An 18483-nucleotide genomic window follows, 5' to 3' on the forward strand; every position below is an offset into this window, starting at 1 on the left:
AGCATTACATTAGTTTGAGGCGTACAATATAGTGATTCCACAATTCTATACATTATTCAGTGCGCGTCATGGTTAAGTGTGCTCTTAATCCCCATCACCTATTTCACCCATCCCCCCACCCTCTGGTAACCACCTCTTCAGTTTTTTTGTCTCTTTTTTTCTTTTTTCATTTCTTTTGTTTCTTAAATTCCACATATGAGTGAAAGCATATGGTATCTGCCTTACTCTGACTTATTTCATATATACTCTATTTCAGATGAGTTTATATATACAAACATCTTTCAGTACTTTTGTGCAGGAAATCTGAAATCTGAAGAATAAGCTTAGACCTAAACTGCCTAACTTCTTTCAACCATCACACAATATTTTGCAATTTTTATTTGGTTTATTTTTCTGGTAATTAATTTCATAAAACAAAAGTTCACAACAATGTGTCTGTGGATAATGATGTCTCTATGCATACTGTCTCCTTTGTGTCCAGTTTACTCCTTATGACGATAAAGCACTGAACAATATTGACATCATACATTAAGATGATATTTCAAGCATCATGGCTGATTCGCGAAGCTTTTTCACAGAGATCACTTCATTTGACCCATAAGGCAGAGTGCTGATATTTGTTTATTCTCATCTTTCATGTGATAAAATAGTTTCTACAGAACACAAGGTCACCTAAACACAGAATGAGAGTCTTCATTCCTAGTCAAGAACCTCTTTCAGCTATTATTACACATAACCACTCTATCAGTTGTAAGTCTCCAGGCAATATATAATTATATTCTGAGCCCTGAGAATACTCTCCAAATTTGACAAATAGTTTTTCCATAATCATACAAAGCATTCAGAGACAAATCACTTTTAGATCACTTTCTGTTTTCCATATCAAGAAAATAAGAATCTGTATTATTGGTGTATGTTCAATTAATCTAAACATCAAAAATTTACTTTTCCTTTCTACACTAATCAGTAAAATAAATACTTCAAGGGGCACCTGCGTGGCTCAGTCAGTTGAGTGTCAGACTCTTCTTGATTTCAGCTCAGGTCATTATCTCAGGGTCATGAGATTGAGCCCCTGGTCGGGCTCCATGCTGGGCATGGAGCCTGCTGAGGATTCTCTCTCTCCCTCTCCCTCTGCACCCTGCCCCACCATACTCTCTCGCTCTCTCAAAAACAAAACAAAAACAAAAATAAAAAACCCACAAAAAACAAACAAAACAAAAAACTTCAAGTTCCAGAAGGTTCTAAAGATAACAAATATAGAACAGAATCTGATAAAACTATTCAAATCATTCCTGTAATTATGACAGGACAAAACACCCCAACCTCTAAACAAAGTAAAAATATAAATTATTTTTACAGTCAAATTTTTACATTTTCAGATTTTCATTTGTTATTTTAGCTAAGTGTAATCTTCCTTTTGTTACCATCAGTTAACCTAAGATTAACTTCATAATTATAAGTAGTTTTATGCTCTGAAATACTTCAGCATATTTTTTGAACCAAATAAAATAGAAAGTTTTCTGAGAATTGTTTTTCTAATATATATTTTTTCATAACTAACCATATAATTTTGAATATTAATTAGGATGAATGTTACAAAATAGGCAATGTACAAAACGTTTTAAAACTTGTAGGAAATAACATCTAACAAAAACACTTACATCTAAAGCATTTTGAACTCGTTCTTTACTGGAAGCATTTCTTCTGAAGTTATTTGTTAAATTAATTGGTTCCGCCCAATGGTTGCAGTCACCTCCATATAGCAAACAATCATTTGGTAAAAATGTCTCTACCCAAAGACGACATACATTATCTTTGCAGCAAGTCAACAATACATTACATACAGAAGCCCTGAGGAATAAAAAGATTTTAGAGGCAAAAATATAAATCTCACACAGTATAACATTCTACAGTGCTTCTGTAATTAATTATATGCCCACAACAAAGGTACCGATGACGAAAATGTCAATATACATTTATGCAATGTATTTAGTCAAACCCATTAAAATTGAGTGGGTATTTGATTTCATCACAGCAAATACCTGCTAACCCATTTCTTTTCTGCCTAGAATTTGGTAGTTCTTGTTTTAAGAATCTAAGATTCTTCTTACAGCCAAAGAACAAAGACTGAAACAATGCCATAATCCTTCAGTTAATAAGCAAGGAAAAAACCTACATCTTCTTTTAAAATATTCTGATTTACTCAGTGGATGGTTACCATTCGGATTTCTTCATAATGCTTCGTTTTTACTTTCTGTAAAGCTACACACACACTAGTCAGTAACAAGTTACACTATTTAGTACACTTATTCTCTCCTTGCTTAACATTTGCAAAAAGCAGTGACTACATGAATAGAAAAATCATGATAAAATAATTACTAGCCACCTCCTTCCTTATTCTTGACTTCTAGTGAATTCAGTCTTTCCAGTCACAAAATAAAAGCAAGATCAATTACATACATATTAATAAAACCCATAAGCATCAGGAGCTCAAAGGTTGAATCTCCATCAACAAAGACTACCTTTTATTGGGTAACTCATCAAAAAAAAAAAAAAAAAAAAAGGAAAGAAAGAAAAAGAAGTCACAATATCCCGTAGTAGACACATATTCAAACATATCAGATTTAAAAAGAACAATCAGTACAAGGCTTCTATCAAATAACTCAGTAAGTTAAAGAAAAATAAAAAGGAAATAAAAATATTCTGTAGTAGTCACTTTGTTAAACATACCTGCTTGATTAAAAAAAGATCTCTAACAAAGGGGAAGAAAAAGGAAACCAGCATGTTTTGTGTGGGTTGCTCTCCCCTTCAGCTTCCCTCCTCTGCTCTCACCTCTCCCTTCCTCACCCCTTCCTCTGCCTACTCTCCTGACTTTCTTCCCTTCCCATTCACTCTCTGAGCCTCCCTCCCTCTGTGCTCTCCCCCCAAGTGCTGTTTCTCAGCCTCTCCAGGCCACTCTCCCTTTCTACCTCTCTCCACATGCTAGGGCCCCTTCTCCTTTCCTTTCTCAATCCTGTTTCTCCCTCCTTTCCCTACCCTCATGTCTTTCCCTCCGTCTTCACTTTTTCTCTGTCCCCTTCTGACTTCCTACCTCCTGCCTTCTCTCCGCATCTCTCTAGCACATTCACATACACACAGGCAGTGACAGGAGATTAGAAGTAGGCAATCAGAAAAAGAAGAAAATACATCAAAAGGCAATATGGAAAGCTGAAGGTTCACGGTGCCCATCTGTAACTGGCAGAAAGGGCAGACTTAGGAAGGAAGGGCAGAAGGTAGTAGACTGAAGGAATGAATAGACAGCAATCAGAAGAGGCAAAAGCAACAAAACAAGCAAGAAAGCAGCACAACGCGGAAGCCTGGAGAGGGCTCTGACCTGGGAGTGAGGGCAGCCCCAGGTGACTCTCCTCAGGATACTTACAATCAGTACAAGCAGCTCCCAGGTAATTTAAGGAGAGCAGGGAAGAAATACCCTGCTCTGTCTGAGGCATTTCTCTGGCAATACCTCCCTTCCTTACTTATCAGGGTACCCGATTTTGTCTTCAATGGCATATCATATTTAGGTATAACTGTTCCCTCCCTCAAAAGAAAGCTATAACCCTATGAAAGACAACCAGGTGATGGTAAGTGTGCAACACCTGTCCTATCTTGATGTAACAGGCTAAGATGGTTTTGAAACTAGCCATCTAGAACCAACTTTTCGGATGTTTTGGGGAGGGTATAACAAACCTCCCAATTTATCCTACATTCATCAGTGTTAAACTAGTGAAGAAGTATATGCTCATTACAAACACTTCCCCATTCTTCTCTCTCGAGCAGTGGTACCTTGCACCAAGTATTACCATTTGGCTAAGTATCTTAATTTTATGCGAAAAACAAAGCACCTGTACAGCCCAGTCAAAACGCCGTATCAGAAAGAGCAATGGTTTTTGATTTTGACAGGATCTCCGTCATTCTCATGAGAAAGGGTCAGCCTTCCCACCATATACCTGCGGGCAGCTGGTAAAGCAAAAATGAAACCTAGAAGAGCTCGGGGAGATTAGCTGTTTTTTTTTTTTTAAAGATTTTATTTATTTATTTGACAGAGACACAGCGAGAGAGGGAACACAAGCAGGGGGAGTGGGAGAGGGAGAAGCAGGCTTCCCGCCGAGCAGGGAGCCCGACGCGGGGCTCGATCCCAGGACCCTGGGATCATGACCTGAGCCGAAGGCAGACGCTTAACACGCTTAACGACCGAGCCACCCAGGCGCCCCGAGATTAGCTGGTTCTTAAAGGACATGGACCAAAAGTAAAATTCTTGAGACCTCTACAAGATACTCTATCAAACAGAAAATTCTAGTTCTATACCACAGTTCCTTATGCTGCAGAACTTAGTTGGCAGTGATAAAATGAACACAGCCAGGAACAGAACTGGTACGTCTCACTGGTGTTATCAGGCATTTGTAACCGCCCAGTGTAAGGCATCTACTTCTGCCTCCACTGTGATCACCTGTACCAATCCTGCGTGAACTAGGTCAGGAACAGATGTGACTGTCCTCTCTCAAAAGAGACAATACTTCATAAATCTCTGTTTTAGTACTCTTGTGGTCTAACCACGTGCAAATGAAAACACTTGCCTGTATCAGAAGAAATCAACCTCTGAAATAATGTAATCTTCATGGTTTGCGAGGACAGTTACTTTTATTGGGGCCATTTACAACTTTTAAAAGAATTAACATATGCCACAGCTCATTATATTCTAAACAGATTTTTATATATGTGGGCAATGACCTCAGGGGTACTGGAGCAATCGTTCTCAAAGTGAAGCAGGCTTTTGCTAACAATAGATTGTCCACACCACTCTCCCTTAGCCCGAAGACTCAGGCACATCCTCCTAACAACAGAACCATTACTGTTCCTACGGTGTCCTACTCCTATGCTTTATTGGACTGGCAGGCTGGGGTAGGAAGAACAGTACCTATGGTACTAGAAAAAGCTCAAAAAAAATCAGGTAACAAGGATGGAAACATGTCATTCTACATCTGTCTCAGCCCATACAGTGTACAACACCAAGAGCAAACCATAATCTAAACTACAGACTTTTAGGTGCTGATGTGTTGATGCAGGTTCATCAATTATAACAAATACACCACTCTGGGGGAGGCTATCTATGCATGTGTTAGTGCAAGGGATATATGGGAAATCTCTACCTTGCCCTCAATTTTGCTGTGGACCTTAAACTATTCTTTAAAAATCAGTCTTAATACACATTTTGTAAAAAAATTTGGATATACTCTGCTGGCTCAAAAGAGCAAAACTAAAGTCAACAAATGACCCAGCTGTCCTACTAAATATCAGTGACAAAAGGTTAAGGGAAAAACCGTACTGCTCCATGGTGTGGCCAAATTGAAAATGGCCATGAAACAAAAAGCAATTTCTACCTACACTTAAGAAACAGGTCTCTGTGCCTTACTAAGTATAGGCAAAAATTCAACGGGATATCAGGTCTTGCAAGGGTCACAGGAAAGAAAGGAGGTATTGACAGGTGCGCATGCGCATGCATGTATAGGTTAAACTAATACCTAGTTCAGGGCATAGTAATCTATTACCACACTCTCTTTTCCACAAAGATGTTGGATACAGTTAGAGAAATGTTTGAGGCCTCACGGTATATCTTCTCAATAAAGCAGTTAAAAACAAAAAGGAAACCAGAGGAGATACACAGAGAAGGTACCAGATTAGGGAGTGAAATATGAAAAATTCCACACAAATAGCAATATGGGGAATGACTAAGAGACGAAAGCATAGGACACCTAACAAAGAGAAGGATAAAGACATCAAAGATGGAGGTAAAGTACCCTTTCACATGGCTCTCCTCCGAGGTGTCAATCACAGCTGACCCCTGGCTAGACATCTGCAGGCCAAGGACTATCTAATATTACTAAAATCTTCAGAGGCAAAAGTCCTATAGCTATTTAAAGTGAGAAGAGCAGTCAATGTCAAAATGACATTCTCTTAATACAGACAAAATGACTAAATCGCTGACCTAGGCATGTATTTGCTTGTTTTACGCCAGGAAAATCCATTTACAGCTCGAGGATGGGCCAGATATACAAAGGAAAAGTCCATTTCTCCTTGGGATTGTTTTTCTGAACTTTTATCCGGAGAGGTAACAGCTGTCCGCCAGTTTTCTACATTATACCATACCTTTAAAAGACAGTCATCCTAATAAAAAAAAAAAAGAAAAATATCCACATCAGAATTAAAGATTCAGTCAAACAGCAAAGGTAAGAATTTTCTCCGCAATCACAGAAATTTAGGGATGGGAGGAATGGTGGGGCACGGAGGAAATGAGAAGAAAATCTCTAATTCTGATACTTTTCTATCAGCATTCCATAATTGTGCTTTGAGAATTAAAGTGTGTGAATGTATACTTTGCAAGGAATGGATCAAGGAAAATGCTAGTTACCATACAGTATGCTAAATGGAGTCACTGAGAAGACTGATAGATGAAGGGTTCGTCTTCCCACTTAGCCAAATATCAAACAAGAAAGCATTACCACCAGCAGGCTTATGAAGACTGCTAATCTTTGAAAACAAGAGTTTTCATGAAGTATCAAATGAATGTTCAAAGAAAATGTTGAAGATGATAATAACGAGTTAATAGCTACTACTATATAAAACATTCTAAGTATAATTAAATAATTAAAATATAAAATAATAAAAATAATATAATAAAAATATTCTAAGTATAATTAAAACAGCATCTCTTAATTTGGGGAGTAAGGGAAAACAAGGGGACTAGAACGTACCAGGTTCTGCTTTTAAGCTATAATTGCATTCCCATGCTTAACGTCAATCTTCTCTCCTAACAAAAACCTCCCTGAGGATTTAGGGTATCTCACACCCTCCCTCTACAGAAAGCTACGATCCATGAGAACAATTAACTTCATACAATCAGTTTTAAGTGAACCATTCGGTGAACCAATGACTACAAATAAATAATTTCAAGGAAATATACTGTTCTGACATGAGCAGGTAGAAACATGAAAATGGTTACAAATGTCCTCCTAGAAAGTCTGTAAATCCTTATATTTGCTCAAAAAGATTAACCACTTGACCAAAATCAAAAAGCTGGTAAATGGCAGATTTATATCCAGATATACCTTTAAGTCTATGTTTCAATTATACCATATTGCCTTTTAACACAATAATATTTAGCCAATTTTTGCTATTTAACATTTTAATAGAAAATATTTTCAATGTAAATAAATTAAAAGAATGAAGCCAGTTCATGTTTTTGATTTGTCAAAATAAACCAACAGCAACAGCATTTTCACAAATTACCTTCCCAGCAGTGGCAAAAAATTCTCCATCTGGTGAAAATTTCATTAAATGAATTTGGGAAGCAGTTCTGTAAATCAAACAGGTAAGAAATAATTTTTAAGGAAAATCAGAGAGAATTCAATATTACTTCTATAAACTATGTTCAGCAACTTGCTTCAAATAATGGAAAATTTTGTGATAACACAAGTTTCAAATTCAATTTTAAGTATATCTCATAAATATACAATGAAAAGTATAAATGTTTAAGTTAAATATAAAAATTATTTTTATGTGAAATTATCTATGTATAAGAATCATGCAAGAATGACTGGTATCATCAGTCTTTAAAGCTTAGGACAAAGAATCATAGCTCTCATTGCCTTAGAATATGAGAAAGAGAAAGGTTTCATTTTTCAGTTTGGAAATCTAATTTCCAAAGCCCTGAGATATCTATACTCTAACATACATTTTCATGGACAATAAATCAAGATTTTGAAATGAATTCTCCCTTAAGGTAGCATTTACCTAATTAAGGATTATGTGTGGGTTACTGGGGGACTTGCAAGCAGGCTGGAGTCAGCCTGTCAGCTTGACCTATACACTTGGTGCACACTTGCCTTTTTCTTCTTCAAGGAGCTTTGGCTCTTGTCCCTTCATTGCCTTCCTATCTGGCTACCCGTATATGCTGATCTCAAGACCACCTACACTATCGCTGCTTTCCATTTCGTGCTTAGATAAATTCGTTTTAAATTTATTTGTAAAGGAGGCCAAAGAGGAATTCTGTCACAGTTCATTCCAAATTAAAATAACTTCTAGGAAACAAACTGAGGGCTGCTGGAGGAGAGATGGGTCGGGGGATGGGATAACTGGGGGATGGGCATTAAGGAGGGCACTTGATGGAATGAGCACTGGGTGTTACAGGCAACTGATGAATCACTAAACTCTACCTCTGAAACTAATTAAAAAAATAACTTATCTTCTTGATTTTAAATGCAATAAATATGTAATAGAAAATATCGATACAAAGGTATGAAAAGAAGAAAATGAAATCATCAGTTTCACCTATACCACAACACCCATTCCCAGGCAAAACCACTGCTAACATTTTAACACACAGACTTCCAGACCCGGCTCTCCACCCTCTCTTCTCTATCTACTTTCTGTGGTAGGATATAGGGGAGGAGGGGACGGAAAGTGAGGTCATATTTACAATTTGCTTTGTAATATTTATTTTAAAGTATGTAACGAACATGTTTGCATATCAAGTATATAGGTCTGTATTATTTTACTGGCTATGCTATTCCATTACAGATATATGCAATGCCTTAAAATAATTTATTTAACTACTCACTGCTATTTTCTCATTGTTGCTGCTACAAAAAAAGTGGTGCGGTGAACACCCTTGTATATGCATTTTTATGCATCTGCTTAATTCTAAGGATATTCTTAAATACTTAAAAGTGCCTGATCTCCATGACAATCCTTTCCATGACCGTGACCTCTGTCTCCAGGTCTTCTCAAAACAGCAGCTTAAGGCAGGTCCTTTTAAAGGGGAAATCAGTCCTCAGTGCTCCCTCAGCTCAAAATCCTCAAAAGCTTCCCCACTCGGAATAAAAGGCAAACGCCTCACAATAACCTCTCAGCGACCTCTGCTCCAGCCACAAGCTACACCACCCTGCACACCCTGATGGGAGAGTCTGTGCTTGAGGTTCCTTCTGCCTACAACATCCTTCTCCCAGAGATCCCCGCACATGGCTTGCTCCCTCACTTCCTTCAAGTCTACACTCAGAAGTCACCTCTACTCTTCTTCCCCTTACCGTACTTACTTTTCTCTAGCATACTACTGATCTTCATCTAACATATACAGAAAGTGTTTTAAACGCATCACAACAGGAATGTGATCAAACCCGATGTTTCAATGTGTTCCGATTAGTGTAATCATCAGCTGCTCCTAAATTGAAACCCGAGTGCCATGGCTTTTCTGCTTAATTAACCATCTCAAATAAATAGTATGTCTAGTCCAAGTTACTACTGTGGACTCAGATCTTGATTTAACTTAAGATTCTTCCCCTCTCCCAAATGCATGAAACACATTTCAAATTCTCAGTTTGCCCAGAAGCACTGCGGTGAAGGCAATATAACACTTTGCTCCTTCCTCTCTACAAGCTTACACGAAAGGCTCCAGAGCAAAGACAACTCTTGCTAAAGAATTTTCTTTGCAAAATCCTATTCCCTCTCTATATGTTAACCCTTTTTAAAACCCATATGATCTAGCTGAGAGGTGCAAAATACATGGAACCGGCTGCTCTGAAACCTCCTTTCTAAACTCTCTACCAGGTCTGCCTTACTCTCACTTTGGTATCCGATGTATTTTATTACTGTTTCATATAAAACTGACTCAAGAAGAATGGCATTTAACATTGTCATACAGGTTTACTGGTTTATAGTCTCTCTCTCCCTGCCTGGTCAATGCTATATTCTAAGCACTTTTACCACTGCCTGAAACATGATAAACATTCAGCAAATATTTGCTGCACGAATGAATGAATCTTGGAGTTAGTATCTCAAGGGTATAAAAAAAAAATTAAGTCTGTCGATTCATACTTCCAAATTGCTCTACAGAAAAATACCAATTGCATTCCCTTATTAACAGGATATAAAAGTACCTCACTCACTAATAATGGATATTATTCATCCTATTCTTTCTGGATATTTTGCACTTCTTGATTTTGAGTGAGGTCCATCAACTCTTAGTTAATTTGTTATTATTTATATGTACTATCATTTACAATTTTTCTCTTCATTGTCCATTTTTGTTTACCATGTTTTTTTCCTAGTTAATTTTTAAGACCTCCTTTTAAAAAAGGCATTAACTCCAAATTGCAAATATTTCCCAACTTTTTAGTTTCCCTGCTTTACAGGAATTTTTATTGATATGGTCACACCTACTGATGTTTTCCTTTCCCTTCCTTTCAGTTTCTAGTTCTGGCATTGTACCTAGAAAGTCTTTCCCTAATCTGAGGCAGCATTTTTCATGCAGTAGTGATAGAACATAAACCAAATGTTAAATTTCCTAGTAGCCACATTTTTAAAAAGTAAAAAGAAACAGGTGAAATTATTTTATTTAAGGGGAGCCTGGGTGGCTCAATTGGTTAAGCGTCTGCCTTCGGCTCAGGTCATGATCCTGGAGTCCTGGGGATCCAGCCCAGAGCCTGTGCTCAGTGAGGGAGCCTGTTTCTCCCTCTCGCTCTGCCCTTCCCACCGCTCTTGCGCACGCTCGCCTCTCTCAATCACTCTCTCAAATAAAATCTTAAAAAAATAATAAATTATTTTATTTAAGCTAATATATCAAAAATATTACCATTTCAACATATAATCAATTAAAAAAATAACTATATTTTAAATTGTTTTCCTTTAAGTTCTTGAAATCCAGTGTGTGTTGTATACTATGGCACATCTTAATTCAGACTGGCCACATTTCAAGTGGTATGTCACTAGTTGCTACCATGATGGACACTGCAATTCTAAATTACGAAAATTTACCTGTATTTTCTTCTAGTTATTTGTTTCATTGTATAGAAATTCAATGTTTCCTTCTTTTGACACTTATTGTGGTGTCAGGTATGAAACAGACTCTAATTTCATTTTCTTCTCCACAGAGATACCAAGTTTGTCCCATGATGTAAAATGACATCTTATATACGGAATCTCCCTGTGTAACTGTGTCTAATCCCGGACCCTAATCTGTTCCTACATCAAAAACAAACTGCTTGACCAGCTCTAGCTTTAGAAATCATTTTACTATGCTATCTTCATTTTTTTATTTCTTTCAATTTCCCTGATTTTCCCATATTTAACCTTTTAAAAGAAATTTAAAACCATGCTCAAAAGTAGAAATTCCAATGGAATTTTGACAAGGATTATGTTCAATCTATAAAGTAACTTGGGAAAAATACACTTCTTCACAAAAGGAAAACTTCTAGTCAAAAGCACGGGAAGTGTCTCTGTCTCCTTTTGTGTAATTCAGCAAGTTTCTATTTAACGATAATCATACAGGCTTAACAAGTTTCTTATGTATCCTTCCAGGTGTTTTACTCAACAATTAAAAAAAATTGAATCTGTAGAACATGGGAAATAGTGCATCCTCTGTATATAAGAAAAGACCTATCACAGAATAAAAAATTAATACTTCCATGTTAGTGTAGTTTTACACAAACTAAAAGGCATTTATAGTAAAACCCACCATGAACAGGTTTATCACTTTAATCCCCTAATTAATTGCTTACTTGCAATGCCAAATGCATCTCCAGTCCCCCAAATTAAGATCTGATTTATCTGGATTTTCATCTTCAGACGGTTTCTCCAAGTTAGCATTGGACCACAGTTGCAAACAGCTAGAACCAGTTAAAAGACGATTGCCTAAAAATATATATATATTATTCACCATTTATTATTTAGGTATTTAATTAGTGAGTTAAATCACATGGTCAAGAGTTTCATATAATACTATAAAAATAACACAACTTCTAAGAAAAGTTAAATAACAAAAGATTTGGGGGAGAGGGAAGGAGGCTGTATTTTAATTTTGTTGGAGCAGCTTGGGAAAAAAGGGAATAGGTCATATAATCTCTGCTTTAACAAACATTTAATGAGCATCCTCTTTGTACCACGCACTGCACTAGCCACTGGGAGGGATACAATGACAAATGAAGTGCTGTCCTTTTGCATGACGACTTCACATTCTGGTAGAGACATGTAAAGAGAGACGTGAAGTCATGAAAGTTCAAATATATCCCCAAGAATGATTCATAATCTGGTTTATGGCTACAGAATAAAGTGCACAGTAGACTTGGAAAAAGAAGTAAGGTTGGAAAAGTTTCTGGGGTCAGACTATAAAGCATTTTTGAAGTTTATAAGGAATTTGGGCTCTGTTATAGATAGTTGGGAGCTTTAAGTGTGTGGGGGTTACATAAGTGGATCTGTATTTTAGAACAAGGGGTCTGAACTGGGGTGGGGGGATATCAAAAGATGGACCTGAAGAGGCCTGTAAACCTCCCTCTGCTGAGATAATATGCAAAAGTTATCTGTATAGCATGTACATTTTTCTAGAGAGGTAATCCAAAATTTTCACCATGCTTTCAAAAGCTCCAGTACACAAAGAAAGGTAAAGATTCTTTTTTAAAAATTAAGACTAGAGATAGATGAGATTAGGGAAAACAAAAACACAGGGAAACCTGGTTAACTGACTACAACACACAAAGGAAATCATGAGGATCTGAATCAAATATGAAAATAAGAAGCAAGAATTTGAAAGCCATTTCAAAAGCAGAATTTTCAAGGCTTGACACCAACTAAAAAAGAGGAGATACAAGAGGCTTCAAGGACAGATTTCAACTTATGACTTGGGTAACTGAGGAGAAGGCTGTGTTGTCATCCCAACAAAAACAAGAAAGGAAGAGACATATCTGTGGTCAAAAAGTTCAAAATAAGTAAGGCATTCACTTTGGCAATTAAGGACTGTGGATTTGTGTCTCTCTGGAAAGATCACTTTATTTCAAAAGTGGGTCTGTGACAAAACACAAATGTAGATCAGAAATCCCTGTGTCTAAATCCCAAATAAGTCACTTAATTAGTCATGTGAATTTGATCTAGTGGGACAAACTCTGAGCCTCCATTTTCTTCTCATCTATAAAATCAGAAGTGTGTATAGAGTTGCTGTAATGATTAGCTATAATATGTATTACCCATCTAGCACAGGCTAGGCACTTAGCAGAAGCTCAATAAATAGTAGCAACTAGATAGAAAGTCTCATGAACAGCTAGAAAGCACCAATGAGACATTCCATTTACATTCGGTTATTATTACACTGTTTAGTATAACGACACAAGTTTTCTTTTTTTAAGTTGAGATATAATTTACATATAACATGGTATTCATTTCAGGTGTACAACATAATGATCTGATTTTGCATATACTGCAAAAAGGTCAGCACAGTAAAATCTAGTTAACATCCATCACCACACACTGGTTACAACTTTTTTTCTTGTGATGCAAGAACTTTTAAGATCTACTCTCTTAGCAACTTTCAAATATACAATTAAGTATTGTTAACTATGGTCACCATGCTGTACATTACATCCACAGGACTTATTTATTTTATAACTGGAATTTTGTGCCTTTTAACCCCCGTTCTTCATGTATTTCATCCACTCCTCGTTCCTGCCTCTGGCAACTGCCAATCTTACCGCTGTATTCATGAGTTCGGTTTTTACAAATTTTCTTTAACATAAACTGAAGCTCAACTTAAGGTATACCATGAAGGATTAAGAAATTAATACAGAATACAAAATGATTAATCCCAGTTATGAAATGATACAAAAATAGCTAACGTATGGTACATTGACTTGAACACAAAGGGCAGAGGTATGAATAATAAAGTAGGGAAATAAAGCATAAAAAGTCTTAAAGAGAAAAATCTTATGATTTAAGCCAGATGTGGTAGTGGATCAGGAGCAAACACAAAGGCACTAGAGTCAATTTAGTAGCATCATCTGAAAAAATTTCTTTATATCCCAATACCTGGCATATAGTTAAGTATCGATCAAATACTTCACTTAAATACTTCAATATTTAAGTGAAGTATAGTTAAGTATCGATATAGTTAAGTATCGATCAATACTTCACTTAAAATATTTAAAATCTGTTTATAAATAAAGTTCACTTGCAAAAATAATATACTAATTGCTTCCAAATATTTATTACAACAATAACCCATTTCTTAACCAAACCATTAAATTTTAAACTTTTTGATTATAGAAAGAAAAATAATAAACTTTTATGTGAATTTTAACTTAATCATAATAAAGAGAAAATGGTCATAAGCTGTTGTCAAGTCATTACTAGATAGTTAGGAAAATAGGTAATTATCTTTTGATACAACTCTGTAATGATGACAGAGGAATTTAACATTAATACTATCCTCCAAAGCATTATTACTGGGAGACCAAAGGTACAAAATTTCCAAGCAACTATTATGTTATTATTAAAGAAATACCACTTAATTCTAATATGAAATGTTTTTATTGCAGTTATAAATACGACACTTCAAGTAGCTAGTTCGCTTGCTAACACTATGTTTTTTTAAATAGGGCTCTTATCATTTACCAAGTACTTTCAAATACACTGACATATCTGATCATTAAAAACTTAGCTTGTGAAATAGATACTACCTTAATTTACAAGTGAATTAACCATTCTTGATCTGTTAAGTAACTTCTTCATGATCATAAAACTTATAGTCAAATATATGAACACCTATTGGAAGCCTAATATAATGGCCCCTCAAAGATAAAGAAAATGCTGAATAAACTAGAATCTCAGCCCTTGTCTAATCAAAAATTTAAACCATGTAAACAAATAATTACAATAAAATGTGCTATAACAGAATAACATGTATCATCCAAATAGGAACTTTTTTGAGAGCAGAAGGTGACACTATTAATAATCAATGGAGAAACAGGCATTATCTGGGACATAAGTCTCACTATCTAGCAGAGTTATACATTAACTGCTGTACTAAACTACATGCTAAATTTGAACCCATGTCTGATCTCTTTCCACTGTATGCATAAAATATACATGTACGTCACCAGCTAGAAGGCATCAATCCTACATCCTTACATAAGAAAAAACATTTTAAAACACTGATTTTTTTAAAAAGTATCTCAAAGATAATCTTTTATCTTCTAAAATAATTTCCAAGGGTTCTGAACTTTGTTTTCTAAATATTTTTTTCTCAGCCAGTTCATCTACTATATTAAGATGCAAGCTATCTTATCTAAACTGATGGCTTCTATGTTTCAAAGATAACTTCTTGTATTCTAGAAATTTCTATCTTTTGGGGTGCCTGGGTGGCTCAGTCGTTAAGCGGCTGCCTTCGGCTCAGGTCATGATCCCAGGGTCCTGGGATCGAGCCCCGCATCGGGCTCCCTGCTCAGCGGGAAGCCTGCTCTCCCTCTCCCACTCCTGCTGCTTGTGTTCCTGCTCTCGCTATCTCTGTCTCTGTCAAATAAATAAATAAAATCTTTAAAAAAAAAAAAAAGAAATTTCTGTATTTTGGATATTGCTATATGCTATGTAAGCCTGTCAAATTCCACATGTCCAAACAAAACCTATGTTCCACTATCTGTAACTCCTACATATCACACTTCCTCTTGTGATCACAGATATTCTCAAAATACTCTAAAATCCAGGGGCGCCTGGGTGGCTCAGTTGGTTAAGCGACTGCCTTCGGCTCAGGTCATGATCCTGGAGTCCCGGGATCGAGTCCCGCATCGGGCTCCCTGCTCAGCGGGGAGTCTGCTTCTCCCTCTGACCCTCCTCCCTCTCATGCTCTCTGTCTCTCATTCTCTCTCTCTCAAATAAATAAATAAAATCTTTAAAAAAAAAAAAAAAATACTCTAAAATCCAACTGTCAAGTAATGTCAATTCTATCGCCTAAATGCATTTCATATCTCTGCACTCCTTTCATTAGTCATTCAACATTAATTAAGCACCTATTACATTAAAGGTCCTCAAATAAATTCTTATTTCTCATTCAGATTACTGTGAATGCATACTGTGCAAAGGTAATTATAAATAATTATAAATTTTATCCTCCTGTTCCTTCCAATTTACTGCTACCAGAAAAATTGTACAAAACCATAAATCTTAGCTTATCACGAGCCACTTTCAAAACCTATAATATTTTTCTGGATAGTCAAAAAGAATTAAATTCAAATACCTTAGCATAACTTTAAAGGCCTTCCATAATATGCGGCAGTCTTATCTCCTTATCACCAGACTCACTCCAGCCTCAATGAAGTCCTAAGCGTTAAGAGAATGTACCTTATGCTTTCTCTGTGCCTTTGCTCACTGCAGTAGATTAGTAAAAATGGCTTTGGGATTTTTTTTTAGTGCAGAAATATGTAAGTGATATATACACACATTATCTCTTCTTAGAATTCACTTCTTTTTCTCTCCTCCCATCTATCCCCATTCTCAATGTTAACATCTACCTAACTGCAGTTCAAAAAGCTCCTCTTCAATGAAACTTTGATTCTCCAGAGAGAATGAAAGTCTCTTTCCCAAAACAATAGGTATTGCAGTCAATATTTGTCTTCATTTCAGTATAAGCTCTAAAAGAACATGATGTTTTACTTATTTTTTATTCCCCACAATCTCACACAAAGCAGAACTGAAATACAGGAAAGTAATAAAAGAAACAGCCTAGTCAAGTGATATTTCATTTCAGTTAATCCATTTCTTACCTGCAGGATCCCAAGTTATGTTGTGTGCTATTGATTCCAGAAAAAATTGGCCACTTTTCTGCCATTGACTATATAATTCCTAAAATTGAAGTAAAAAACTCATTTAGTCAATTATTATTGGCAGCTTTTTGTATCAAATACATACATTCATGCTTATTATTCTTAGTAATACAGGAAGCCATTTTTTTGAGGTACAAGTGACCATGAGTCATTTTTAATGGGGAACAAAATGTTCAGTTTAGTTGAGAATAATAAGAAATATGTGATGGAAGAGATTAGTGAGAGAATGAATACCCATTCCTGGAGGTCCAAAAGTCTGTCTCAGCACAAAAATCCAGTAAGTATATGCCACTTTGGACAACATTCTCGTTAACCTCAGATTTTAAAAATTACGATTACCTTATATTATTATAGTTACAAAGGTTTAATTCTAAATGTGTCTGTGTCCGTGCTATCTGAGGCTTCCTTCTCTTTTAATGTTTCATCCTCACCTGAGATCAAAAAGTACGTGTGAAAACTCAGATTACGAAATGTAATACTTCCATTATATTATATAATTTAAGATTTTTTCATTCGTTAAAGCAACATTTTTTCAAAAGTTTTTACCTGTAAACCAGTAAGAAATATATGTTGCGAGGGGACCCAAAACATACACACACATAAATGCAATCTAAGTTTACCCTTACTACACGTGATGCACTCTATCATTTTCCATTTTACTTCCTTTTCTTTTAAATTCAGGCTGTGGCCTACTAAGTTGATTTCACTAACCTCTAAAAGACTGCGACCCATAAACAATCTTTTAATGTAATGTTTCTCATACTTTACAATAACCTGAGATGTTTTGGATATGTTCTGAGGCACGTATCCAAAAGTTCAGGCTCAAAAAACCCAGAATGAGGAATTGTACTTTAAATGAACACCCCAGGTGATTCTGATACAGGTGGTCTGCAGAATATGCTTTTATGAAACACTGCCTTGCAGGAATGGTTCTTAATCATAGTGCACAACAGAACCCTCTCCAGAACTAGACATAGAAGTGCCTAGTCACAACCCCACACCTACAGATACAGAAATCCCCAAGGCAGGATCTGGACACATGGTCCAACCAGTGATTCTGAAGTGTTCCTCTCATGAAGAATCACCACCTTAAAAGAATATTCTAGAATGTATACAGGAAAGGAAATAGTATCTTTTTTATGAGAATCTACAGATTTTCTGGGTAGACCCAGAAATTACAGATTCTGTGTACCTTCCAAGTCCATTTTTCCATTTGATCCAGTTTTCCCCTTTTTCATCAGGCTTTTTTTTGTTTAACCCTTTCTGCAACGTCAGTGCTGCCTACTAATAAACCAGCCTCTTCTCACTCATTTTTAGCATTACATTAAACAATTTTATTTAGTACATGAGAAAATGGGCAAAAACCAAAACTCTTTTTTAAAAGTCAGCTACCTCATTCAATAAATATTTATAAGTACTATTTGAAATACATCATTCTGAGCACAGCAATCACTTATTTCTACTACTATCAATCACGAATTCATAGGTTATCAGGGCCTCTAATATTGGATTCATTAGGTAATACACAACACAAATATAAATCAGGGGAGGGCTGTGGACTCTCTTTCCATGAAATTTTAAAATGAGCATCAGTTAACTTAGAGAAAATGTTTTCATTTACATAAGGTAGGGAAAAGAATGCTCACAACACTCAGGAATCAATACAGCTGGTTTTACTTAGTTCTGTGGCTCAGCAGCTATTCCGATGGTCAACCAACTAATTTTCTTTGGGTCTCTGCTGTCTTATTTATAAAAAAAAAAACAAAAAAAACCAGCTGTCATACTAAAACAGAGGGAATTTGTAAGATACTAA

At 36.0% G+C, this 18483-nt stretch overlaps 1 protein-coding gene across 5 annotated transcripts in view; it reads right to left on the reverse strand.

Annotated features, from left to right (window-relative positions):
• DMXL1 (Dmx like 1) overlaps window positions 1–18483 on the reverse strand; it is a 131462-nt gene that overhangs the window by 93246 nt on the left and 19733 nt on the right. For all 5 annotated transcript variants that reach the window (XM_032425410.1, XM_032425415.1, XM_032425413.1 and 2 more), the window contains exons 4-8: window positions 16611–16689; window positions 11589–11721; window positions 7324–7390; window positions 6023–6201; window positions 1662–1851 (exon numbers count right to left, since the gene is read on the reverse strand). In XM_032425410.1, the coding sequence (XP_032281301.1) occupies window positions 1662–1851; window positions 6023–6201; window positions 7324–7390; window positions 11589–11721; window positions 16611–16689 (648 nt within the window). The remainder of the gene's footprint in view (window positions 1–1661; window positions 1852–6022; window positions 6202–7323; window positions 7391–11588; window positions 11722–16610; window positions 16690–18483) is intronic.

Source organism: Phoca vitulina, unplaced genomic scaffold (genome assembly GCF_004348235.1).
Source record: "Phoca vitulina isolate PV1807 unplaced genomic scaffold, GSC_HSeal_1.0 scaffold32, whole genome shotgun sequence".
NCBI lineage: Eukaryota > Metazoa > Chordata > Mammalia > Carnivora > Phocidae > Phoca > Phoca vitulina.